This window comes from Erinaceus europaeus, chromosome 12 (genome assembly GCF_950295315.1).
Source record: "Erinaceus europaeus chromosome 12, mEriEur2.1, whole genome shotgun sequence".
Classification (NCBI taxonomy): Eukaryota; Metazoa; Chordata; class Mammalia; order Eulipotyphla; family Erinaceidae; genus Erinaceus; species Erinaceus europaeus.
In genome coordinates, this window is record NC_080173.1 from 46,801,841 (window position 1) to 46,826,959 (window position 25,119).

General features: G+C 49.4%; 4 protein-coding genes across 11 annotated transcripts in view; 2 read left to right on the forward strand and 2 right to left on the reverse strand.

Annotated features, from left to right (window-relative positions):
• The window catches only part of RETREG3 (reticulophagy regulator family member 3), a 36,576-nt gene extending 31,388 nt beyond the window's left edge, over window positions 1-5,188 (forward strand). The window contains exons 7-9 of the mRNA XM_007535013.3: window positions 1,451-1,533; window positions 3,126-3,258; window positions 3,633-5,188. Coding sequence (XP_007535075.2) covers window positions 1,451-1,533; window positions 3,126-3,258; window positions 3,633-4,087 — 671 coding nt within the window. The 3' untranslated portion in view covers window positions 4,088-5,188. The remainder of the gene's footprint in view (window positions 1-1,450; window positions 1,534-3,125; window positions 3,259-3,632) is intronic.
• Window positions 5,189-9,272: 4,084 nt separating this feature from the next.
• PSMC3IP (PSMC3 interacting protein) lies at window positions 9,273-12,772 on the forward strand. Its single transcript, XM_007535011.3, has 8 exons — window positions 9,273-9,451; window positions 9,541-9,641; window positions 9,779-9,868; window positions 10,614-10,725; window positions 11,565-11,710; window positions 11,802-11,855; window positions 11,966-12,025; window positions 12,126-12,772. The coding sequence occupies exons 1-8, from the start codon at window positions 9,418-9,420 to the stop codon at window positions 12,180-12,182; spliced, it is 654 nt and encodes a 217-aa protein (XP_007535073.1). The 5' UTR covers window positions 9,273-9,417; the 3' UTR covers window positions 12,183-12,772.
• On the reverse strand, window positions 12,388-19,058 carry MLX (MAX dimerization protein MLX). Of its 6 annotated transcripts, none has more exons than XM_007535009.3 (8): window positions 18,925-19,051; window positions 18,446-18,482; window positions 17,863-17,952; window positions 17,539-17,645; window positions 17,192-17,291; window positions 16,942-17,041; window positions 16,579-16,780; window positions 12,388-13,436 (listed from the first exon to the last, which is right to left on the reverse strand). In XM_007535009.3, exons 1-8 carry the CDS (start codon window positions 18,964-18,966, stop codon window positions 13,380-13,382), a joined length of 735 nt encoding a protein of 244 aa, XP_007535071.1. In that variant the 5' UTR covers window positions 18,967-19,051; the 3' UTR covers window positions 12,388-13,379. The 6 variants fall into 6 exon arrangements, with proteins under 6 accessions (XP_007535071.1, XP_060059446.1, XP_007535070.1 ...); XM_060203463.1 differs by having other exon boundaries at window positions 18,727-19,015; XM_007535008.3 differs by having other exon boundaries at window positions 18,763-19,014.
• Window positions 19,059-19,968: 910 nt separating this feature from the next.
• COASY (Coenzyme A synthase) lies at window positions 19,969-24,621 on the reverse strand. Of its 3 annotated transcripts, none has more exons than XM_016193399.2 (9): window positions 23,377-24,617; window positions 22,017-22,231; window positions 21,647-21,778; window positions 21,344-21,530; window positions 21,193-21,257; window positions 20,922-21,006; window positions 20,651-20,748; window positions 20,414-20,560; window positions 19,969-20,317 (listed from the first exon to the last, which is right to left on the reverse strand). In XM_016193399.2, exons 1-9 carry the CDS (start codon window positions 24,074-24,076, stop codon window positions 20,261-20,263), a joined length of 1,686 nt encoding a protein of 561 aa, XP_016048885.1. In that variant the 5' UTR covers window positions 24,077-24,617; the 3' UTR covers window positions 19,969-20,260. The 3 variants fall into 3 exon arrangements, with proteins under 3 accessions (XP_016048885.1, XP_007535069.1, XP_016048886.1); XM_007535007.3 differs by having other exon boundaries at window positions 21,344-21,533; window positions 23,377-24,614; XM_016193400.2 differs by lacking the exons at window positions 19,969-20,317; window positions 20,651-20,748 and having other exon boundaries at window positions 20,474-20,612; window positions 21,344-21,533; window positions 23,377-24,621.
• Between the last annotated feature and the right edge of the window lie 498 nt (window positions 24,622-25,119).

Consider the following 25,119-nt stretch of genomic DNA (forward strand, 5'->3'; position numbering starts at 1 on the left):
TAATCTGTGCAGGCTTACCAATGCATACGATTTGGAATTCTACACACGTCCATTTTTAATTAATCTGAGAAAAGTACTCCCAACAAGTTGAATAAAAGACAGTGAGTATAGCCACAGTTGCTGCTGCTGCTGCTGCTTTTTCCTCCTCCTCCACCTCTTCTTCTTTTTTTTTAATATTTATTTATTTATTATTTATTTATTTTCCCTTTTGTTGCCCTTGTGTTTTTTTATTGTTGTAGTTATTATTGTTGTTATTAATGTCGTTGTTGGATAGGACAGAGAGAAATGGAGAGTGGAGGGGAAGGCAGAAAGGGGGAGAGAAAGACAGACACCTGCAGATCTGCTTCACTGCCTGTGAAGCGACTCCCCTGCAGGTGGGGAGCCAGGGGCTCGAACCGGGATCCTTACGCCAGTCCTTATGCTTTGCGCCACGTGCGCTTAACCCACTGTGCTACCGCCGGACTCCCCCTCCTCTTCTTCTTTTGCTAGAACTTTCTACATGCTGGCACTATGCTGGCTGCTCTGCATCTATTTCTAATTTAACTTTTACAGAAGCCTAGTAAGAGCAAATACCCTCCTTTTACCACTGCGGAAATTGAAGCTCACAGTTAGTAAGTGGCAAAGCAGGTCCTCTCTATTCCTAAGCTACACTTCTTTTCATTACTGAGAGTGGCTTTACAGAATTGATTCAGAACTGCTGCCCCAGATGTCAAAAGTATATTAGCTTAAGATTCTCCAGCATGTGAAGAACAGTTCTGCTAACTTTTCCCTTTCTGTGGCCTGGTCATAGAAAACCAGCCTTTAAAGTCATAGTCATGGCCACTAAGCACCAGTTCCTTTGGGCCAGTTGAATATTATTAGCCCTTAAAAGCCTGATTTGATCAAGGTGGGACATCTTCCTCTGCCCTCTCTGTGACAGCATCCACTTTCCACCTTGACATCTGATCTGTCCCTAGCTGATCTTGGGAGTTGACAAGGCTGGTAGTTGATCCAGAACAAAATCATGTAGGAGTTGGTGGAGGGATGGTGGAAAAGAATTGGGTTATCAGCTTACCTTGTAGGCATTATTAAGTAGGCTTAGAGCCATATTCAGAAAGGTTCTTAGGTGGGTTTTTGTTTCTTCGTTTTTTAATGTCTCAGGTCCAAAGGGGGAGGGAGAAGGGTTGTTTCCTGTAAAGGGAAAGCATCAAGATCTTCTCATCCAGGGACTGGATGGTGGTGCACCTGGTTGAGCGCACATGTTACAGCGTGCAAGGACCCGGGTTCGAGCCCCCAGTCCCCACCTGCAGGGGGAAAGCTTCACGAGTGGTGAAGCAGGGCTGCAGGTGTCTCTCTGTCTCTCTCCGTATCTCCCCACTCCTCTCAGTTTCTGGCTGTCTCTAATAAAAATAAAGATGATAAAAAATAATAATAAAAAGATCTTCTGATCCTCTGCTCTTTTTATCTGTAGTACGCCGCAGAGCTCTACACCCCGAGCGTGCCGTGAATGATGATAGTGACAGTGAAGAGGAGCTCGCTGCCTTCTGTCCACAGGTATCTTGGGTGTGGCAACTACACCACTGGCCGTTTACTTTACTTCCTTTTAGCCATCTAGCATGTCACATTTAGGAAACAACCAGGTTTTCAAGTTCCTTATAGGCTCTCCAAGGCTCCTTGTATTTGCCCCCAAGTGTAGTCAAGAGAGATGCTAGTGTCATATTGAGACCTTTTTTTTTTTTTGCCTGGAGGTTATCGCTGGGGCTTGGTGCCTGCACTATGAATCCACTGTTCCTGGAGGCCATTTTTCCCATTTTGTTGCCCTTGTCGTTATTGTCATTGTTGTTGTTGGACTGGACAAAGAAAGCAAGAGAGGAGGGGAAGACAGACGGGGAGAGAAAGATAGATACACACCTACAGACCTGCCTCACTGCCTGTGAGGCAACCCCCCCTGCAGGTGGGGAGCTGGAGGCTCGAACCAGGATCCTTACACTGGTCCTTGTGCTTCACACCATGTGTGCTTAACCTGCTGTACTACCACCCAGCCCACTATATTGAGACTTAAATTTTTTTTTAATTTATTATTGGATAGACACAGAATTTTAAAAAATATATTTATTATTGGATAGAGACAGAAATTGAGAGGAAAGAGGGAGGTACAGAGGGAGAGAGACAGAGAGACACCTACAGTCCTACTTAACCACTCATGAATCTTTCCCCTTGCAAGTGGGGACCAGGGGCTTGAATTTGGGTTCTTGCTCACTGTAGTGTGTGCAGTTAACCAGGTGCATCACCACCTGGCCCCAGACACAGAGAAATTAAGAAGGGGAGGGGGAAATAGAGAAGGAGAGAGAGACAGCTGCAGCCCTGCTTTACCACTCGTGAAGCTTCCCCTCTACAGGTGGGTATCAGGGCCTTGAACCTGGGTCCTTGGCACACTATAATATGAGTGATTAACCAGGTGCACCACCACCCAGCTTCCTCTTTATTTTATTTTTTACAAGACCACTGCTCAGCTCTGGCTTATAGTGGTGCTGGGGATTGAACCTAGGACCTGGGAGCCTCAGCCTTGGAAGTTTTTTTGGCATAACCTTTATGTTATTTCCCCAAGCCCCCAGCCCACCTTTAACTCAGGCAGTGTGCGTGTTTGCCTGGCTGCTAGAGAAACATATCCACTGGACCAATTATTTAGTTTAAAAGAGTATGGTTGGTTGAATCTTTTTTTTTTTTAATATTTTCATTTATTTTAATAAGAAAGAGTAGATACAGAGGGAAAGATACTGAGAGAGACCAGAACACTGCTCAGTTCTGGCTTATGGTGGTGCTGGGGATTGAACCTGAGATCTCAGAGCCTCAGGATTTTAAGGCATTCACATAACCTTTATGCTATCTCCCCAGCCCAGTTGGTTGAATCTTGACAGTACTTTCCTTCTGTGCTCAAGATTGATGAGTAACAAGTTTCGTCTGGAGGAGCAGCCTCACGGGTACTAAGAGTTTTTATTAGAGTTCCCCATCCATAGGTCTGGTTACACAGATGACCTTAAGTTAGCCTTTAGGGCCTGCTAGTTTATTAAATTGTAACTGGGGGGCATCATCTGGTTCCTAATGGCATCACCTCTTCAGGCTTGTCTGTCTTTTCTTTTCCTAAGCTGGATGATTCTACTGTTGCCAGAGAACTGGCCATCACAGACTCTGAGCACTCAGATGCTGAGGTCTCCTGTACAGATAATGGCACCTTCAATCTTTCACGAGGCCAAACACCGCTAACAGAAGGCTCTGAAGGTGAGGGAGCCTTTGACTGGAGTTGATAATGGTTCTAACTGTTGCCTCTTCGTTTTCCCAACCAGAAGGGATGGCTGGTGTCTCCTCCTCTCCTGTTTCCTCAGGTGGCAGAGGTGGCACTGTACGCTCCTTGCAATTCTCAGTCCTCTAGTGGCTTTGTGAGGGGCATAGTAGAGAAAGTGGGAGGAGCATTCTCTGGCTAGTAATTGTGACAGTGATCTGTAAGTGGAGAGGGGGGAAATGGCTGGTCCCACAGCTTTTGCTTCACCCTAAGAAATCCAGGATGGAAAATCGAGTTACATGGTCCTGACTGGAGCTGGGGCAGAGTAGGGCCAAGCAGTTACCACAGCTCAGACATCCCTCTGTTCTCCCAGACCTAGATGGCCACAGTGATCCAGAGGAATCCTTTGCTAGAGACCTTCCAGACTTCCCTTCTGTTGTGGATCCTGCTGGCCTAGATGATGAGGATGACACCAGCATTGGGATGCCCACTTTGATGTACCGTTCTCCACCCGGGGCTGAAGAGCCTCTGGCATCAGCTACCAGCCAGGACGAGGCTACACTGCCAGAACTCCTGCTTGGTGCCTTACCTGCAGGATCGAACCTCACCAGCAACCTTGCCAGCCTGGTTTCACAGGGGATGATCCAGCTGGCCCTGTCAGGGGCTTCCCAACCCGGCCCTTCTGCCCCACCTCCCCGGAGAATAACAAGAGGCTTCTCCCAGGCCCCCAGTTCAGACATGGACACTGATGCTGAGGGGGATGACTTTGAACTTCTGGACCAATCGGAACTGAATCAGCTGGACCCTTCCAGTTCCAGGAGCCACTGAAACAGGGACACATTCGGGGGGGGGGAGGGGTCACTGGTTTAGATTTCTCCCCATCCCACATAAGGTGAAGGGGCATGGGAAGAACCCAGGTGGCACCTCCTGAATTATATTTGTATGCTGAGTGGCCTAGCTGGTTCTCAGAGGCCTGCCGAGAGAGCACACTCACTCCCCTGCCACCAGTTGGACACCCATTCCTGAGCTTAGTCACTGAAGTGAGAGTGCGCTCCCCCAAGAGACTTCTCCATCTGCATGGAACTTACGGGAAGCAAAGTCATCAGCGATGTTGGTTCCCTTTGAGGGAGTGCTACTGCTTGCTGCTAGGTATGGGTGTTTGGGGGGGGGGGGGGTCCTCAGTGATAGAAGCACCCTTCCTCTTTCTTCCTCCTTTTATTGCTTCCCTTGAGCTCCAAAAGTCACCCAGCAGCTGGAAGAGTTACTTCATCATTCTCTTTTGCTAAGCCATGCTTTGATTCTTTGTTTTCCAAGCAAACTTCTTTGATTCTTAAGAGCAAGCCTTCTTCCTCAGAGCCAGACCATCCTCATTTCTTGAGGCCCAACTGCTGTGCTTCAGAATATTGCCAGTGAGAGTTATGAAATGTGAACACGATGTGGAGTGGGCTTCCTCTATATGCCATTGGGCCTTGGGGTCAGCTGGTTAAGAATGTGGTGCCTCCGTATCGTATGGTCTCACTGAATCTGCTGGAGCCATCTGGAAGTTATCTGGAAGATAACTTCTGGAGTTATCTTTGGTGCTGCTAACCCCTGGCTGCATTTGACCATCAACTTGAGCAATGAACAAAGCAATACCGTATCTATCCCTATGTTCCTCTTCCTTCCCCTGCTCCTCCTTCGGAGAAGCAATAACTCCATGGGGGATGTCAGAGTAGCACTTTACAAATTGTTCAGTGGCATTTATCCCAGAAGCCACCAAGCTCTTATACCAGCTCTTCTAACTCCTTTTCCAGCTGCTTCCCCCTGCTCAACTTGACAAGGTCTCCTTTAATGATGAGCCCACTTGTACGAATATGTCTGTAATTCACAAAGATCTCTCTAAGGAGGTATCTGCTTTACTACCCCTAACAAAATCATGTGAGACAAAAACCAAACATAGCAATTAGCTCTAAGCCTGTGCACCTTTCTTTGCCTCCCCAGTCAGCTCAAGCCAAACTCTTCTAGCCTCTTACCCTCTGCATTAACCCTTTGCTGATCCTCAGGGACTACTCCCCCAACATCCCCATACCTGGGTGAGGGATGTTGGACAGATGTCGCCCATTTGCATGTGCCACAGAAGGGAGTGTGCTAACAAATTTGCTCTTGGTTAATGGATGAGGCAGAGGCCAGGGAGTGAGAATGGTTAACAGTGAGAAGGGAGAAGAGGTAGGTGCCTGCTTCATAGTCATTTACTTTTGTGTGAAGGTCTGAGGTAATGGCATCTCCCCATAGTAGTTTTCCAACAGACTTTAGGTACCTTCTCTCTTCTCAGAGAAATTGGGAGGTATGGGAAAGGAGTCACTTTTGTGTGTTTGCATGTGTGTGTAGCTTCAGGCCTTGGGAGTTGGCAAAAGGGAGGGAAGGAAGGAGAGCAAAATATTTGTAAATTGTTTCTTGTATCAGGGGGATCTTTCTCTGAATCTCCTCAGTCCTCCACTGTGAATTGGGGTGGGGGTGAGGGTGGGAGGGGTGCTGGGGAATAAATCTTGTAAGAGACTGATGTTGAATGGTGTAGGTCTTGTTAATACAGGATGTGGTTCATCTGGGGTGACAGCTTCAAATAAGAAGCAAAGTGTCCCACCTGCAGGGGAGTCCCTTCACAGGTGGTGAAGCAGGTCTGCAGGTATCTTTCTCTCCCCCTCTGTCTTCCCCTCCTCTCTCCATTTCTCTCTGTCCTATCTACCAATGATGACATCAATAACAACAACAACAATAATAACTACAAAACAATAAAACAAGGGCAACAAAAAAATAAAATTAAAAATAAAAAAGCGAAGTGTGAGGGATCTATCTACGTGCCCCTATTTTTCTTTTTTTTTTTTTCTGTGTTCAGAATTGAATCTCATACATGCAAAGCAGGTGCTCTATGACCAGACTACATCCCCAGTCCTATTTTTTGTGAGGCAATAACCACTACCATGGTTCCACTTCTCAGGAGAACCTGGCATGAATGTAAACTGGCACTCAGCTAGCATCTAGCTTACAATTAAAAAGTCAACTTTCAGGTTGTTTTTAAAGATTTTATTTATTAATGAAGAAGATATGAGGAGGGAGAGAGAAAACCATCACATCTTTCTGGTACATGTGCTGGCAGGAATTGAACTCAGGACCTCATGCTTGAAAGTCCAATGCTTAGTCCACTGCGCCACCCCCCCCCACCACTTCAATTTTCAGTTCTTGGTGATTAATTTTTAAAAAATTTTTTTTGTATTTATTTATTTCCCCTTTTGTTGCCCTCCTTGTTTTTCATTGTTTTGTAGTTGTTGTGGTTATTGATGTCGTTGTTGTTAGATAGGACAGAGGGAAATGGAGAGAGATGGGGAAGACAGAGGGGGAGAGAAAGGTAAACACCTGCAGACCTGCCTTACCACTTGTGAAGTGACCCCCCTGCAGGTGGGGAGCTGGGGGCTCGAACTGATCTTTAAGCTGGTCCTTGCGCTTTGCGCCATGTGCACTTAACCTGCTGTGCTATGCCTGACTCCCTTTTAAAATATTTTTTAAAATATTTATTTATTCCCCTCCCTTTTGTTGCCCTTGTAGTTACTACTGTTGTTGATGATGTCGTCGTTGTTGGATAGGACAGAGAGAAATGGAGAGAGGAGGAAGGCAGAGGGGGAAAGACAGACAGACACCTGCAGACCTGCCTCACCAATTGTGAAGCGACTCCCCTGCAGGTGGGGAACCGGGGGCTCGAACCGGGATTCTTATGCCGGTCCTTGGACTTTGAGCCACCTGTGCTTAACCTTCTGTGCTACCGCCCAACTCCCCCCCCATATATATATAAAATCTTTTTTTTTTATATTTTATCTATTTATTTTGATGAGAGAGATACAGAGTGACAGACCAGAGCACTGCTCAGCTCTGGTTTATGATGACGGGATTGAACCTGAGACTTTAGAGCCTCAGGCATGAGAGTCTCTATCTACCCCTGCCTTGATTTCTTTATTCTTTATTTTTATTGCCACCAGGGTTGTTGCTGAGACTTGGTGCCAAAATGAGAAACCCACCACTGGCCATTTTTACCATTTTTTTTCCTTTCTATTTTACTTCACAGAACAAGGAGAGATTGAGAGGGGAGGGGGAGATAGAGAGGGAGAAAGACACCTGCAGACCTGCTTCTCTATGAAGTGTCCCGCCTGCAGGTGGGGAGCAGGGGCTTGATACCAGTTCCTTGCACATGGTAATAATATGTGTGTTTAACCGGGTATGCCACCGCCTAGCCCCCCAATTTTCAGTTCTTAATATTGTCCCCTAAGCATATGACGATAAACAAAGGCTAACGAGACTACGTAGCAGAAAGCTTTTTAAAAAGTTAACATCATGCTGTTCTGGATTGTTTGAGCTACAGGGACAGCTGTTCTTTGGCCTCCAACTGACCTCAGAAACTAGAATTACTTATTTCAGGCTTTGTCCCATTAGCCACTGCGGACAAGAATGGAAAACACCTGCCAGGTGCTGCCCTGATAGTGACTTGGCCAACAGAAAACTCAAGCTTTGTGGCTTAAGGGTAGAGTAGCACCCTCCCAGATAGCTCCCTCCCAACCCACCTCCTTTCCTTGGCATTCAAGCTGCAGCTCGTGTGTGGCGCCCTCTGTTGTGCAGAGCTCTTTAACTGGTAAGTGAGGGCTCTTTCCAGGGGGTTTGCTTTCTCTGTTCATTTTTTAAAATATTTTCTTTTTAAAAATATGTATTTATTCCCTTTTGTTGCCCTTGTTGTTTTTGTTGTCGTTATTGTTACTGATTTCGTCGTTGTTGGACAGGACAGAGAGAAATAGAGAGGGGGAGAGGAGAACATAGAGGGGGAGAGAAAGACAGACACCTGCAGACCTGCTTCATCGCCTGTGAAGCGACTCCCCTGCAGGTGGGGAGCCGGGGGCTCGAACCGGGATCCTTAAGCCGGTCATCTGTGCTTAACCCGCTGCGCTACCGCCTGACTCCCCTGTTTATTTTTTTAAAAAGAGATATTAGTGGTCCGGGAGGTGGCGCAGTGGATAAAGCATTGGACTCTCAAGTGTGAAGTCCTGAGTTCAATCTCCGGCAGCGCATGTATCAGAAGGATGGCTGGTTCTTTCTCCCTCCTCCTATCTTTCTCATTAATAAATAAATAAAATCTTAAAAAAAAAAAAAAAAAAGAGGGAGTCGGGCGGTAGCGCAGCGGGTTAAGCGCAGGTGGCGCAAAGCACAAGGACCGGCATAAGGATCCCGGTTCGAACCCCGGCTCCCCACCTGCAGGGGAGTCGCTTCACAGGCGGTGAAGCAGGTCTGCAGGTGTCTTTCTCTCCTCCTCTCTGTCTTCCCCTCCTCTCTCCATTTCTCTCTGTCCTATCCAACAACGACATCAATAATAACTACAACAATAAAACAAGGGCAACAAAAGGGAATAAATAAATAAATAAAATAAATATTAAAAAAGATATTATTAGATATATAGAGAAAATTGAGAGCGGAGGGGGAGACAGGGAGAGACACCTGCAGTACTGCTTCACCGCTGGTGTGTGAGCTTCTCCAGGCGCGCCACCGCCTGGCCCCTCTGCGTTCATGCTTCACTCTCCTGCAAGAACCTCACGCTCCTGATTGTTTATTTTTGAGACGGAGAAGAGGGTAAGAATGAGCGCACTGCTCTGACACAGGAGTCGACCTCAGGACGCCATGCCTGAAAGTCCCCCGCTTCGTCCAGTGGCCGCCGCCTCTGAGATGACCAGCACCGGCCCGCGGGCTGGGTCACGTCGCTCTGGGCTGAGCCCGGTGACCTTGAGCAGGTTGCCCACCCAGCGGGCGTGGGTGCTTCCTGCTCAGACACTAGGCCCAGCTCTGTTGCGAGTGCTCTGCTCTGCGGCCGCCGCACTGGACCTCGAGCTTTCTAGGTGCGATTTACTAGTCTTTATGCCCCGACGGAAAGGAGGAAAGAGTAGGAAGCGAGCGCCCGGCCTCCGCAGGGACTGGCCACCCCGCACCCAAGAGAACTACGGTGTCTGGGAAGGGCCCTTTCGCTCCTCCGCGGAGGCCTCCCCTCCAGCCAATTGCGCTCGAGGTCCGATATCGACGTCCGGTCGCCGGAAGTCCTCGTTGCCCCAGCAACTGCGACGTCCGGTCGGCGGAGTTGGCGGCGGGAAAAGAAAATGAGCAAAGGCCGAGCGGAAGCTGCGGCGGGAGGTAACCGGCCGTGGGCACCTGGGGGGCTCCGAAGGGGGCATGTGAGGAGGCGGTGGAGTGAGCCCTCTTCTTGCCTCGCCTCTCCCTAGCCTCCGGGGTTCTCTTGAGGTACCTGCAAGAGCAGAACCGTCCCTACAGCGCGCAGGACGTGTTCGGGAACCTGCAGCGGGAACACGGACTGGGCAAGGCGGTGAGGACCCTCTCCTGGGGTTCCGCCCCTGGGCACCCCTCGAATCCACCCAGGGTCCTGCCCTCTGGAGGCTGCCGGTGGAGCCCTGGGCTTCCCAGGGTTTGTCCCGCGACTGCTGCGCCCCCTCCCTACTGCAGGCCGTGGTGAAGGCGCTGGAGCAGCTGGCCCAACAAGGCAAGATCAAAGAGAAGACATACGGCAAGCAGAAGATATATTTTGCAGACCAGGTGAGGGACACGTGTGCAGATGTCCGGCGTTAGGTAATTCAGTTCCTAGTATCAACTCTGGGAGAATCGAGACATGCTACCTGTCAAATGCTAACTATGAAAGGGCCTCCGACAGCCTTCCCATCAGTGTGTACACCCCTTCCTATGATCCAAACTTAAAATTCGGTTATGAAGTATTATGGATGACAGAGGTTACTGGAACTGCTGCCACCCAGATTCTTTTCTACTGGGAGGACGTTATGCCTAACCACTGCCTGTCAAATGATTAAATGATTTTCCTTCTGTCTCCACCTCCCACCCCATCCCAAGACATACATCATGGTGTTTTTTTGTTTTTCCAGAACACTGCTCAATTCAGGCTTAGGGTGGTGCTGGGGATTTGAACCTGGGACTGACTGTACAGCCTCAGGCATGAGAGTCTCTTTACACAACCATTATGCTATCTGCCCCTGCCCTGATATATTTAGCTTTATTAACTGAGAGGGAAGGGGAAGAAAGCCAGGACATCATCACTCTGGCACGTGTGGGGATACTGTGGATCAAACTCAGAACTTCATGCTTGAGAGCCCAACACTGTGTCACCTCCAAGGTTACTGAACAGAATTTCTCAAAAACACCCTCCCACTATTTTCCCAGGTCCTCTGGAGGCTTGGGGAAAATTCTAGGTTCTTGATGTAAATTTTGCCTTATGAGACTAGCTTGTGCTTCTCATCAGCCCACTCATTTTTCTTTTTCTCTCTGGTAGGACCAGTTTGACACAGTGAGTGATGCTGACCTCCAAGGCCTAGATACCAAAATCGTAGCCCTCTCTGCTAAGGTGCAGAGCTTGCAACAGAGTTGCCGCCACATGGAGGCTGGTAGGACTGGGTAGACCCTGGAAGTGCCTTTAGTGTCACAGTCAGTTTGGAGATGAGTAATTACTAACTGAATGATTTGTCATCTGCAGTGTTTTGTTGTTGTTGTTGTTGTTTATCAGAGTACTGATCAGCTCTAGTTTATGGTGGTGCAGGGGATTGAACCTGGGACTTTGAAGCCTCAGGCATGACAGTCTGCTTGCATAACCATTATGCTATCTACCCCTGCAGTTTGTGTGTGTGTGTTTTTTTTTAACGTTGTTACAGGGAATAAACTCAGAATTTTTTTCATGTATGCTATCACCAAGTCTCCTCCCAGCCCAACTTTTATTCTATTATTTACTAAAAAAGGAGAAGGAACAAGACCAAAAGTACTACTCTACTGTCTGGAGTCCCCCTGATGGTATCCTGGGTGTCAGAGCCAAGGCCTCTTGAGTTGTACCTTTCGAGGCACCTCCCATGTCCCTGCAGTGTTCTTTTACTGCAGCAAAGATCCCTCTGTTAAGGTGCCAAGGCCATTACATTAAAAGAAAGCTATGGGTAAGACAAGCATTTGCTTTCCCCATGTGATTATCAGTATATTTCCTGCTTTTTAAACTGGCTACTGATAACATTCTCTTTACTTTTGTGCCCTACCACTTCTTGCAGGTAGAAGAATCAAAGCTAAGATAGACTGATAATTGAGTTTTGTAGTCCTTAGTCCTTCCTGAGCTTTTCCAGAATATAGGACCCATTCTGAAGCAAGGTAGAGACCTGGTCTCCTACCTCAGGGAGCACCCACTAGGAAAGACAGAACCCCTTCCTTATGGGTAGCAACTGATCTTAAGGAGGCATTATTTCAGAGCTAAAGGAGTTGACTAGTGCCCTAACCACGCCGGCGATGCAAAAAGAGGTCCAGGAATTAAAGAAGGAATGTGCTAACTATACAGAGAGACTGAAAAATATCAAAGCAGCCACCAACCATGTGACACCAGAAGAGAAAGAACAGGTGAGTGAGTAGGGAGGGGTGGCAAGGAGGTTGTCCTCAGTAGATGCTGTGGGACTGAGGAAACTAGAGGAGGAAACTTTTCACTATTTAGGTGTACAAAGAGAGGCAGAAGTACTGCAAGGAGTGGAGGAAGCGGAAGAGAATGGTGAGTTCATGGAACCCAAGGCAGGTCCTAGAAAATGGTGGCCACCAGAGGTTCTGTCCAGAAGTGGCAGGTACTGCCCATCTGAATCAGGTGGTCTTGTTTCTTGTCAGGCAACAGAGCTATATGATGCAATCCTTGAAGGATACCCCAAGAGCAAGAGGCAGTTCTTTGTGAGTCTCTACCCTCCTTGCTCCTGTAAAGTGTATGTGTGTGGGGGGGAGGGGTATCTCAGTTCAGGAAGGCTTATTCATTGGTTTCTCCATCCCACAGGAGGAAGTTGGGATAGAGACAGATGAAGATTACAATGTCAAGCTCCCTGACCCTTGAGAGGCCAGCACTGGGGGATGGGAACAGAGATGTCTTGAACTAGCTGCCTTCTTTAGGTTAACTTGTTACTCCCGTGCACTGCCTTTAAGAGGAGCATAAGCCAGAGCGCTAGGTGGAGAGTGGGAACGCCAAGGACCCAGAGTCCTTCATCATACTCATTGCACTGTTAACATTTTAGTTGTTTGAACTTAGACTTGGAACATCCTAAAGGAAAGCATTTGGCAGAATTTATTATAATTTTATATAAAAATATTTAATTTCCTCTAGAAAATTAAACCTCCCAAATACCAAACCTGAGGGAGGAAATAGGGAACTTGAGGGACAGGGTAGAGAGGCAACTGTATACAACATTCAAATAGCCTGAGGCCTCACTCTGTGGGTTCTCTACACCAGACCCTTAGAGTATGTTTTCTATTCCTTCATTCTGCTCCAAAGTCTTGGGAGGAATGCAGACCAAATGCGGTGGAAACCAAGGTACACTTAACAGAAAGGCTGTGCATAGTTTTGAGGTCCAGCCAATTTTCCAAAATTGTAATGTTAGCAAATACACTGTTGGTGTTTACAAAAAATTAAAAAGTGCTACTATGTAATGTTGTGTCACACCTGACTTTACTCTGGGCGCTATTTCCTGAGGGTAGCTTGTGTCCCTCTCTCTACTGCCCAGAACGGGGGTGGGGGTGTGGGGGGTAAGGGGTGGGAGCAGGAGCCTGGCAGCCCAGCCCGAATGTGGCCATTTACCCTTTGAGGCTACGGAATTGTATCATTCTTCTTGCTCTCATCCAGCTACTGCCAAAGTGATCCAACTTGGGCTAAATGTTGCCCATGAGGCCCAAACAAAAGCAAACAGTAGCTCCTAAATATGTGTAGAACATGAGTAGAAACATCAAGTTTAGAAAAAGGAGAGAGGCAGGAGCTCTCTAGAGTGCCCAGAGAGACCCCTAGACCAAGAACTTGTATGGGAAGGGGAGAGTTCTGGGTAGGTGCAGGTTTTATGAACAATAATAAATTAATTAGAAGCTTTCACAAAAACATCCCAGCCCCATGAAGGATGAGGAAGCTGGGAAACCGAACACCAAAGAGAAACCAGCTAACTGGTGTGTGGTAAGCACAGTCCAATCTCATTAAGCCCAGTGGCTCTGTGATCAAGCAGGAGACTCAAGGGCCTTCTGTCAGCTGTTCAGCGGCTTCCAAGAGCTGTCAGTACAGCTGGTTCTTCAGCTGGTGTAGGACACCGATCACAATCTCCCGCAGGGTCTAGGAAGAGTGAGAGGACTTTTAGGTGAGGTATAGCCAGCTGCTCAATGCCACTAGCCTAGACCAGCTGTGTGCTCTTTCAAATATAGTGAAGGACAGCCAAGCAAGTGGCATGGGAGATAAATTTGGATACTAAAGCATGAGGTCCTGAGTTCAATGCCCAGCATCATATGTGCCAGAGTGATGCTTGATTGTCTCTCTCATCAACTAATAAATAGACTGGACTGTCAGAAAAGTCATAATGTATTTTTCTATGCAAAAATGAATCATGACTTTTCCAAGAACCCAATATATAAAATGGGGTGGGGGCAGGTGTGGCTCACCTGGTCAAGCACACACATTACAGTGCACAAGGACCCAGGTTCAAACGCCTGGTCCCCACCTACATGGGGGAAGCTTCATGAGTGGTGAAGTGGAGCGGCAAGTGTCTGTCTCTTTCCCTATCTCCTCTTCCCCTCAATTTGTATTTAATAACAAAGTTTTAAAATAAATTAAAAAAACAAAGTTTAAAAATAAATAAAATGAAGGGGGGCCCAGCAGGTAGCTCAATCCATAGAGCACATGGAGCCGTGTGTGAGGACCTGGGGTCAAGCCCAGGCCATCTCATGGGGCGAGTGGTCGTGCTTAATACCTCTCCTCTTGTCTCTTGTCCTCTGTCTGGAGGAAAGAAAATAACAGGCTGCTGGGAACAATGGAGTCATGAAGGCAGTGAGCCTGGTGGTTATCTATTTATCCTTGTGAGCACTGATTTGTACAGTACAAACAAAACAAAAACCTGGGGAATGAATCCAGGACCACAAGCATGTGCAATACCCCATTGCTAAACAGCCTTCTCAAGCTAATTTCTTTATTTATTTTTGAGAGATGGAGAGACGCCATTAGCAACTTTCCACCATCTATGAAGCTTCCACAGTGCTGTCCAAGGTGCCTGGGTTCAATACAGGGTTTCATGCGCAAAAAGGTGTGAGATCTGGTTCCTTAACAGCTTACTTTGCAATGATTCCAAGTCAGGATGTAAAGATAGGTAGACATGTGATATAGCAAATAGAGACTGTGTGACAGAATTTAGGTGGTGGGCATAATGAGTGTTGTAAGATTTTTTTTTTTCTTTTTTACCAGAGCACTGCTCAGCTCTGGCTTATGGTGGTACAGGGGATTGAACCTGGGACTTTGGAATCTCAGGCATGAAAGTCTCTTTGCATAACCATTATGCTATCTACCCCTGCCCTGTTGTAAGATTTTTCTCGGTGTTGCAGTATATTTAAAGTGTTCCACAGCAAGCAAACTGTAAAACTTGTGAGAACTATGGTGGTTATCTTTGGAAGGTGGGAGAATGGGATAAGGAACTGTGGTGGATGTAGTTTGGGACTATACGTTGTAATCTTACAACCTTGTAACAAACTATTAATAACAAATAAAAAATTATTAAAAATAAAGTGTTCCACAGTTCAAACGCTAAAAAACAAACAAAAAGCCTACTTCAGATATACATTCAAGCTTCAGAAAGGCAACCAGGGGCCAGGGAGACAGCATGATTATGCAAAAGACTTGCTGCCTGAGCCCCCAATTTCCCACAACTATAAGCTAGAGCTAAGCAGTGCTCTAGTTTAAATACAAAATAACTGGGGAGCTGGGCGGTAGCGCAGCAGGTTAAGCGCATATGGTGCAAAGCACAAGGGCCGGCGTAAGGATCCTGGTTTGAGCCCCTGGCTCCCCACCTGCAGGGGAGTAGCTTCACAAGCAGTGAAGCAGGTCTGCAGGTGTCTATCTTTCTCTCGCCCCATCTTCCCTTCCTCTCTATTTCTCTCTGTCCTATCCAACAACAACAGCTATAACAACTATAACAAGCACAACAAGAAGGGCACCAAAAGGGAAAAATAGCCTCCAGGAGCAGTGGATTCGCAGTGCAGGCACCTAGCCCCAGCAATAACCCTGGAGGCGGGGGTCGGGTGGTAGCGCAACAGGTTAAGTGCACATGGTGCAAAGCACAAGGACTGGCAGAAGGATCCCCACCTGCAGGGGAGTCGCTTCACAGGCGGTGAAGCAGGTCTGAAGGTGTCTCTATCTCTCCCCCTGTCTTGCCCTCCTCTCTCCATTTCTCTCTGTCCTATCCAACAACGAATGACATCAACAATAACCACAACAAGGGCAACAAAAGGAGAAAAAAAAATGGCCTCCAGGAGCAGTGGATTCATGGTGCAGGCACCTAGCCCCAGCAATAACCCTGGAGGAAAAAAAAAAACACCCTGGAGGCAAATAATAATAATAATTGGACTAGGGAGCTAGCATAATGATTATGCAAAAATATTTTTTTTTAATATTTATTTTATTTATTTATTCCCTTTCGTTGCCCTTGTTGTAGTTATTATTGTTGTTGTTGTTGGAATAGGACAGAGAGAAATGGAGAGAGGAGGGGAAGACAGAGAGGAGGAGAGAAAGACACCTGCAGACCTGCTTCACCGCCTGTGAAGCGACTCCCCTGCAGGTGGGGAGCCGGGGTTCGAACCCGGATCCTTATGCCGGTCTTTGTGCTTTGCGCCACCTGCGCTTAACCCGCTGCGCTACAGCCCGACTCCCACAAAAAGATTTTCATCTTTCATACCTGCAGCTCCAAAGGTCCCAGGTTCAGCCCCCAGCACCGTCACAAACCAAAGCTAAGCAGTGCTCTGGTAAAAGAAACTGGGGCCTTACAGTAAGCAGATTTAGTGTAATAGCAGTAACACACCACATCATTACAAACAATGAGACATCATTAGAAACCTGGGGAGGGTAATATTTAAAATGAAAAAACTAATTCTGTAAGTGATGGGGGCTTACATCTTGGACAGCTAAGTGGTGCCTCCCGTAAACTGAATGCTCAATCGCACTTGCCATATGAAATTGTGGTAGGATAAACAAGGGCAACAATGGGGGTGGGGGGAATAGTCTCCAGGAGCAGTGGATTTGTCCACCAAGCCCCAGTGATAACCCTGGAGGAGGGGGGGGGGATTTAAAAAAAAAAATTGTGGTAGGAAATCTGGGCTGGGCAGCAAAGGAAAACAATAAACATTCTAAAGAAACGGAAAAGGCTACCATTCTAGTTTTTCAGAAGCATGGCCTGGGTCACTGCCTTGGGACAGGGAGACCCCAAACCACTCCATACCTGAGGCTTACAATGCTCCTCAATCCAGCTGAAGACACAGGCTGAAAGCTCCTGGAAGCTGGCCACAGAGATGGAGGCATTGAAGGACTGGAACAGAGAGTCCATGATGCCTTGAAAGACGTTGAACTTGAGCTCATCAGAGACCTGATCCTCACCTTCATGGGGGTTGTCCTGGTGGGCCTTCACAATCTGTTCATAGTTCCTGAAAGCGAGCAGGCCAGGGCTAAGGTCCTGCAGTAGCTCTACCATCCAGGAAGAATTATAGGGTTACTCTTGTGTCCCAAGCAAGGAGATGCACAGAGAACGCTTGGGACAGTCCCCTCAGAAGTGCTGGCTCCCCAGTTCACTCTGTACCCTTCTTACACTTTCATGATCTTTAGGGCTGTGACATCCTTGCGTAGTGTAGACACCTCCTCCTCCTGCTTCTTCTTCTCCTTGTGTAAAAACTGGATGTAGTCAATGGCTGATGGACACAGAGGAAGTCTCAAGCAGAGACAAGGCTGATTGTGTTGCCCTTCCCCCTTTATCCCAACCTCCCATTACAACCACCATGCCAGGGCCAGGCTGAAAATCCCATGGGTTCTACCCCCTCTGGTCCCCTCCCAGGCCATACTCTTCTGTAGGACAATGGCTTTGCTGAGTTTCTGGGAGCCAATGGATAAGTCCTGTTGCTGGCAAGTAGGGACGATGGTCTGGAGGTCATCATAGCCTCTCTGTGGAGACAGCAGAAAAAATGGAGTTCCTTAAATCTGAGGGGTTAAGGTAAACTGGCACAAACCTTTCTTCTATAACACTAAGTTGCATGCTCACAAACTCAAAAAAGGGGAGAGAGTCTGAAAGGAGGGGCTATTTCAAGACTGCCTGGGACTGTCCAAAGGGATCAGGGCAGAGCGAATGTGAAATGTGCAGGCCCCTGTGTGGGCGGGCGGGCACACACATAGGCTATCCCTCCCCAGTCACCTTAATGGCATCTCTCCTCTTCTGTTCGGCCTGAGTGTGTGCTCGCCGCCTTCTGTCCTTGTAGGATTCTTTGTAGGACTCTTGGTGGTAATCACTGTCCTCGTCATCTACACTCAGGAGTTGGGGACAGGGAACAGTCATTCTGGGCCCCAGCTTTCTCTATCAGTTAAAAGGAGTCTGCTGCTTAGTAATGGCAAATGGAAAAAAAGAAAAAGAAAAAATGGCAAAGGGATATAGTATCCTAGATGAGGTTACAGATGGCGAAACCCTGTGTCTAGCACTAGGGCTCTGGCATCCCTGACATGGGAAGATGTTGCTGCCTACCTGTGTTGGGGACGGAAGAGGCACTGGTGGAACCGATGCTATTAGCTCTGGACACTACACTCCCCTTGCGGTTACTTTCTACAAAAAGCCCTGGAAAAGAGGTGCCAATCACTAAAGCGTAAGGAGAGAGGGGGTGGGTATTACTAAGTCCCCAGACACCTGTTAACACAATGGTTTCCTGATCCTTAAATGCTGACTTCTCCCCCTCAGCCCCAAACAAGCCTTATCAGGCCACCCACTCTGTCATGCCAAACTACAACGCTGCGGCCTCTAGTGTCTACACTGTTTCACTGGCCTGCAATAATACCTGCAATAATAATAATTGGCTCACTAAGAAGCAGCAGGCACGATGACAGTGAGAGGATAGCAGCTGTCATTATCTCTATCACTTCCTTGTTCCTTATAACCAGCAGAGGGAACTAGGTGTCACCCTCAGCTCTTCCTTCTCTGTCCTATGGCAGGAACTGGGCTCAGGGGTAGTGGACTGTGCTCAGGTGTGGCTGGCGAGGTTGCACCAACCTATAGGGTTAAAGTAGGAGTCTCTCTCCAGAACTGAAGATGTTGGGGAGGGGGAGGTACTCACCAGGGTCCAGGCTGTTGTCGCTGAAAGCATACTCCACCTGTGGCACCAAGCAATGGAGAGGCCTATCAGACCTTCGCCCCTACAGAAAGGGGCCTTAATCCACTCTGCGCGTCCGTGCACACCCACGTGTGCACACACACACACACACACCCCACACAGCTGGAGCACACGCAAATGACTCCCCCAGAGTCCAGACTGGAAGGCCGTGGGAGCGCTGCCTCTCTGCATGATGAAGCGCCGCCGCACCCCTCACTTCCACACCCTCCGGCCCGGTCCCTTACACTCGCGCGCACACGTCTCGGTTGGTCGTAGCCCACCTTGTCACAGGCGGGGTAAGAGCTGTCTTCTCTGCAGCCCCCGAACCCGGAGAGTCGGGGGTACTCTGGGGACTGCAAGGCATCCCCTCTTCTTCCAGACCCACTACGTGCACGAACCCGACCCGACCTCCCCTCATCGGCGTGCGGGCCCTCGGGGCTTGCCTTGACCCAAGGGTCCTCTGGCGAGGCGCCCGGTTCTGTCATCGCCTACCCACCGAACCGGAAACCAGCCGTGAAGGCCCCCAATCGCCAGGAAGAGGCGAGGACCACGCACGTGACCAAAAGCCACCAATCCGCGCCGTGTTGCTGTGGGCGAGGTGGGGCATTGCGCACGCGCGGCCAGAGGCCACACCCCCGCCAGGGGTGGGGGTGGGTCCGATCTTCCGGCTGACACTGGTCGCTTTGGGGACGCCCTTCCGCTCCGTCGCAGCCCTACCTCAGGGTAGGCGCTGAGGGAGGAGGGCGGAGACGGGAGACACTTTCTTTTTTCTACTTATTTATTTCCTTTTGTTGCCCTTGTTGTTTTTTTACTGTTGTAGTTATTATTGCTGTTGTTACTGATGTCGTTGTTGTTGGATAGGACAGAGAGAAATGGAGAGAGGAGGGGAAGACAGGAGAGAGAAAGACAGACACCTGCAGACCTGCTTCACCGCCTGTGAAGTGACTCCCCTGCAGGTGGGGAGCCGGAGGCTCGAACCGGGATTCTTCCGCCAGTCCTTGTGCTTTGGGTCACATGTGCTTAACCCGCTGCGCTACCATCCGACTCCCAACATTTTCTTTGAAACTGCGGCCGGGTCCCAGGCCGGCCCTCAGAGCCCGAGGTGTGCGCATGCCCACTGCCCGTCCCATTTGGTGGCGCTGCCTCTCCCCAAGCCAGCCCTTCTCCCACCCGCCTTTCCTTCTTCACCACCCAACCGCTGTCTGGCGAACTTGTGCAATAAATGCTTGCAAAGAGCCTGTGGGCTCTGCTACTTTATAGTTAAGGAAACCACCAAAGTACCCAGAGGAAGCCGCCTCTAACTTACGCAAAAGCGCACATCAAGCCAGAAACGGGCCGGTTGACCTCAGTCTGGCCAGTTTCAAGGGTCATGCTCTAACCACTCTACTCCCAGTTTTCAGCTTAGGCCTGGCCCCTGCACTTGTGACTCGAGGGTCCTAAAGTTACCCAGAGGCATCAGAGTAGGAATTAAACATCATACAAGCAGCACCTGGTAATAATCACCTTTAATTCTGTTATTTCCCAGCGTTTGCACAGGTCTCAGTCACAGCAAGAGTGGAGATGAAACACTATAGAGAGGCCTGCTCTTGCATGGCCCACACCCTTGGCCAAATGCCAACATGCTGGGTAGGCTTCCTATTTCCACCAGGTCCAGCCCTTCTCCGAGGCCTCTAAGCCTAAGCTGAGTGGACATCAAGGGCCCATTTCCTCCTCACAGCTGGATCTCATCAGCTCCACAGACAAGTCAGGCCCCACAGAGAACTCTGTCAGTCAAGGGTCTCATGGCGACAATGTCTTGGAGATGCGTTTCTGAAGAAGGGCCCAGGCTTTCTCCACCTTTGGGCAGGTCAGAATATTGGGAGAGAGGACAGAGTCAGGCAAGCACCCAGTGGGGACTCCCTCCCCATCACCCAGTCTTCCCTGGGCACTAACCTGGCACTGGGTGACCCTTGGTTCCCACAAGGTGCTCAACACCACATGACTCTGGTCCACAAGCTGCTGCCCATTCATCTGGCTCTGCAGGCGGCTCTGAGCTGCAGATTCACTCAAACCATCCCTTTCCACAATGCGTCGTATGGCCTGGACACAGATGAGGCATCTGTCAGCCCACTGGCTCAGAGCAGGGTGCATTCTGTAGTAGGGATGGGGTGAGGTGGGGTAGGTAGATACCTCTGTCTCAGGGATGACAACAGTCCACACCTCATGCACCATGTTCTCCCAGCCAGCTTCAAGTAGCATGGCAGCATCGATCACACACACATGCTTTCCTGCAGGGAGACCCCAGTCATTGCCAGCAATAACCTGACACTTGGCTACAGGCAAGAGAGCCAATTAAACTTAGTCCCAGAGGAAATGGATGGTCTGGCTTGAGGTGGTGAAGCTCCCAGGGAGGAAACTGCTTAATTTTAGCCGCCCCCTTCACACACACACCCCCACTCACCCTCAGCCAGAGCGTGATCCATCTCCTCTAGGGCCATCTTTCCAATAACTGGCCACACAATGTCCGTGAGTATCTTCATCTGCTTCTGGAAAGGAGAATAGAGGGTGTGGGCAGAGATTACTTTCCCTCCTAGATGAAGCTAGCCCAAGGGGAAGTGGGGTGCTGTGGAGTAAATGCATGGAAATTTCTGGACCAAACCAGAGAGGTCTGCTGGGTCTCAAAGTATGGATCTAGTAGCAGCTGAGGAGTCTTTGGAGAGGCATGAGTTTACCTTGTTCCCAAACACCCGGCTGCCTAGGACCTTCCTGTTGATGATGCCATCTTTATGGAGGATATCTGCACAACAGAGAACGGAGAACTTGAGCAAGAAGGCCAGCCCGTCTCCTCACTTCAGGCCACCTCCAGCCCATCCCAGTTAGTACCTGTTCCAAAGGCTTCCACAACAGGCTGGTAGGCAGGACCACCAGGGGCATAGGCCCGGTGGCCCAGTTGGTCACTGTCGATGACAAATGCCCCCAGGCCCTTCAGCCGCTGAGCTATTGAGCTCTTCCCAGAACCACTGATGCCTGTCAGCCCAATCACATAGAGACCCTGGGGGAGCTCTGGTCTCTTCTGGGAGTAAATGAGAGGAAACCCCACCGTTACTAGGGTTCTCAGGCACAACTTCTCAGTCTCTTCTCTCTAGCATTCCTAGCCCATCCAAGCAGAAAAGCGGGCAGACTTACATGTGGAGGCCTAATCAGGGTTCCCAGCATTCGCTGGCGGAAACTGGAGGAGCTAACTTTGTCCTCTTCATTTTCCTTGTGGCCAAGATCTTTCAACAATTCTATCTGGTATAAAGCAAGCTCGTCCAGGTTCTGAGGAAAAGAGGTGAGGAGAGGGAAGATGAAATGAAGGCCAACACTGACACCCAACTTGTCCCCTTATCCATTCACACCTTATATCCGAGGCAAGGAACTAGTAGTTCTCAGCTCTTCCCACCACTGGCAACCTCTCTCCCTTCCTCAGGGGTTATGGTAATTCCAGCAGGTGCTCCCACTCCATGGCTTTCCCCATCCCCATCCACTCCCTCTGCCAGTCTCCCTCAGGGGTTACATTCTCAAGGCGGAAGCGGTTGACGGCCATCCCCCCACGATAGGTCTCCTCGCTGACCACCAGGAACTCCAGGGAGGGGTCAGAGCCAGCGGGCCCATAGGGGTCCAGCAGGGGAATGATATCAAAAGTCAAGGAAGGCTTGATGTCCACCAGGAACTCACTCAGATGTTCCACACGTTCTGCATAGGGTTGAAGCAGCTCAGGGAGCAACTTGCCTGGGGAAGGAATCCAGAAGAACAGTGAGATTGTTTTACTGGGAAGAATGTGGGCCCGTATGGAGAGAATATCCATATATATATATTCTATCTCCTAAAGGGGGTGACAGGTAGAAGGGGCTAGGCTGCGAAGTGGTCTGTGAAAGGGATAACAATTAGGGGGAGGCAGCAAGGAAGCACAGTAGTCATTTTAAGAGCTGCACATGTCTGGAGAGCTAGCAATGCCAGTGGACTCATTGGGGTCAGATGGAAACTAGCAAGAATCATACCTCCCTAAATCCCCTCTTACTGCCTCTGGCATTACTATCTACAATTCACTCCTCCATTCTAGGACCTCAAACTTTTGGATTCATTACCTGCAGAACTTTTTTTTTTTTAAGATTTTATTTATTTGAGAAAGACAGGAGGAGATAAAGAACCAGGCATCACCCTGGCACATGTGCTGCAGGGGGCTGAACTCAGGACCTCATGCTTGAGTCTAGTGCTTTATCCTGCACCACCTCTCAGACCACCCTGAAGAACTTTTTTTTTTAATTATCTTTATTTATTTATTGGATAGAGACAGCCAGAAATTGAGAGGGGAGAGGGTGATAGAGGGAGAGAGACAGAGCGACACCTACAGCCCTGCTTTACCACTTGCAAAGCTTTCTCCCTGCAGGTGGGGACCAGGGGCTTGAACCTGGGTCCTTGCGCATTGTAACGTGTGTGCTCAACCAGGTGCACCACCACCTGGCCCCGATTCCTGGGGCTGAGTTATGGCGCATCTGGTTGAGCGCACACATTACAATGCACAGGATCCCAGGTTCAAGCCCCTGGTCCCCACCTGCAAGGGGAATGCTTTGCAAGTGGTGAAGCAGGGCTGCAGGTGTGTCTCTCTGTCTCTCTCCCTTTCTATCCCCTCTTGTGACTGTCTCTATCCAATAAATAAAGATAATTTTTTAAAAATTTATAGATTCCTTGGCTTCATCTTTTAAGAGATTCTGACTGAATGGTGACTATTTAACACACTAAGAAAGATGCATTTATTCATTTAACCAAACTCCCTTAGTTAAACTCTCAGTTGAGTTCAAGGCACTGAGAGATTTTGTAGAAGTGGGAAGCCGTGGGCCTCACACTGAACTAACCAAGGGTGTCTCTTTACTTACTCTTCAACAGGTCTCTATCTGCTACTCCCACCACAAGCTGCTCCTGGGCCAGGATGCATGAAACACTGAGCAACACCTTGTGGGCATTGTGCAGACGGTCAAAAGTGCCACCCACAGCCCCACGTCGGTAGCCGCGCACTGGCTGCTTTGGAGACCTGGCTACGGGGGAGGACGGCCTGATGGTGGAGGGTAAGAGGACATCCAGGGACTCCACAGGCAGCTCTCCCGGCCCATAGTCGGGATAGAGCAGCACAGAAGCCAGTTGTGGACTACAGCTGTAACAGCTGGTGGCATAACGCTCTAGTTGTTGTTTGACCGGGTTGTACTGGCTCCCGTCCAGGGTCTGGAAGTCAGTGAGCACCACTTCTGGCGGGTGAGCTAGGTTCTGTACCGAATTGGGCAGGGAAGGGAGTGAGGTGCTCTTGGTTCGAACATTAGTCAGCAAGATTCTGACGTCCAGGTGCCTGTGGACGTCAGCGCCAGCATAGAAGTGGGTGATGAAATCGAGAACTTCAAACGTGGCCTGCACGGAGCTGGACTGGGGCTGCGCCGGGCCCGCCAGACTCAGGCCTGGCTGCAGGTGGACGTAGAGTGTGTGATTCACCAGCCGGGCCGCCGATGTCAGGATGGGGGCCAGGCGAGGGGCCAGGGAGGCCAACGGCGTCGTCAGTACCAGGAGGCCCGACCGGAACAGGGCCATGCCGCCCGAGCCTGCAGAGAGTCAGGGAGACGTGGCAAGGGTGACTGGGGGGATGTGGCTGAGGCCAAAGTCTGTATGGGTCTTGGATCAAGACAGGGGACCTGCGGATCGACCTGGTCGATCGGCGCTGTTCGAAGGACCCCAGAGAGAGGGACGGGGCCTGGGAAACGGCGCCTCCGGACGTGCTCTAAGTCTCAGTTTCTCTGCATCTGAGTCAGCCGTGACTTCGTCGAACCGAATTGAAATCCTGGGAGGGGAGACTGGGTAGGAGTCCCTGAGTCATGGAGCCGTGGGGACGCAAAAATCCCGGGCCCTCTTGCTAAACTGCACCAGGCTCTTCAAGGAATTGAAGAAGGTGACTAAAGGTGGGCGCTGAGGCTCCGATTAGCCCCCTACTTACTAAGACCTCCGGGACTTGGTTCAGCTGGCACCACCGCGGAGGTTAACCTCTGGTTGCGACCCGGAAGCACTCGCTCGGGAGATCTCAGCTACGGAAACTGAAAGAGGCCAAACAACCCGGCCAGTCGAAAAGGAAATCTCGCGAGATTTCCTATGACCTTGCACCGCAACCGGCAGACTGGGTAGAGTTGACCCTCAAATCTGGTTAGAGTATTTGTTTCAACTTCGGTGAGGCGGGTTCTGGACCGAGGAGGGCAAGCATCCTTGAAAGCCCATATCATCCATGTCCTGTGAAAGCAGAGACTGGCTAGAGAGCGACCAAAGCAGAACGAGGTGCGGGTGCCAGGGTGGTGCTTAAATTAGGACGTTTCAGGAACCTTCCCGGCATCTTCACAGTTCAAGGATCTTCCTAAGGGAGATTATAGCACAGGTCCTAATTTCCATGTCTATAGATTACAATATTTGTTTTGGATACAGAGAAGTTGAGAGGGAAGAGGAAGAGAGACACCTGCAGCACTAAGTTACTGCGCGTGAAACTTCCCACAGGTGGGGGGGACTAGAGGCTTCAACCTGGGTCATTGTGCACTGCAGTGGGTGCGCTCTACCAGGTTCGCTACTGACTCAACCCCTCTAATTCCTGTTTC

Coding starts and splice junctions, on each gene's coding strand:
- PSMC3IP (XM_007535011.3), top strand. CDS start 9,418: ATGAGCAAAGGCCGAGCGGAAGCTGCGGCGGGAG. Junction 10,726..11,564: donor TTGCCGCCACATGGAGGCTG/GTAGGACTGGGT, acceptor GCATTATTTCAG/AGCTAAAGGAGTTGACTAGT. Junction 11,711..11,801: donor CACCAGAAGAGAAAGAACAG/GTGAGTGAGTAG, acceptor TTCACTATTTAG/GTGTACAAAGAGAGGCAGAA.
- MLX (XM_060203463.1), bottom strand. CDS start 18,966: ATGACAGAACCGGGCGCCTCGCCAGAGGACCCTTGGGTCAAGGCAAGC. Junction 17,646..17,862: donor CTCTTCCGTCCCCAACACAG/GTAGGCAGCAAC, acceptor TCCTGAGTGTAG/ATGACGAGGACAGTGATTAC. Junction 17,042..17,191: donor AGCCATTGTCCTACAGAAGA/GTATGGCCTGGG, acceptor TGTGTCCATCAG/CCATTGACTACATCCAGTTT.
- COASY (XM_007535007.3), bottom strand. CDS start 24,076: ATGGCCCTGTTCCGGTCGGGCCTCCTGGTACTGACGACGCCGTTGGCC. Junction 20,561..20,650: donor TTGTCATCCCTGAGACAGAG/GTATCTACCTAC, acceptor ATCTGTGTCCAG/GCCATACGACGCATTGTGGA. Junction 20,318..20,413: donor CAAGGGTCACCCAGTGCCAG/GTTAGTGCCCAG, acceptor ACCTGCCCAAAG/GTGGAGAAAGCCTGGGCCCT.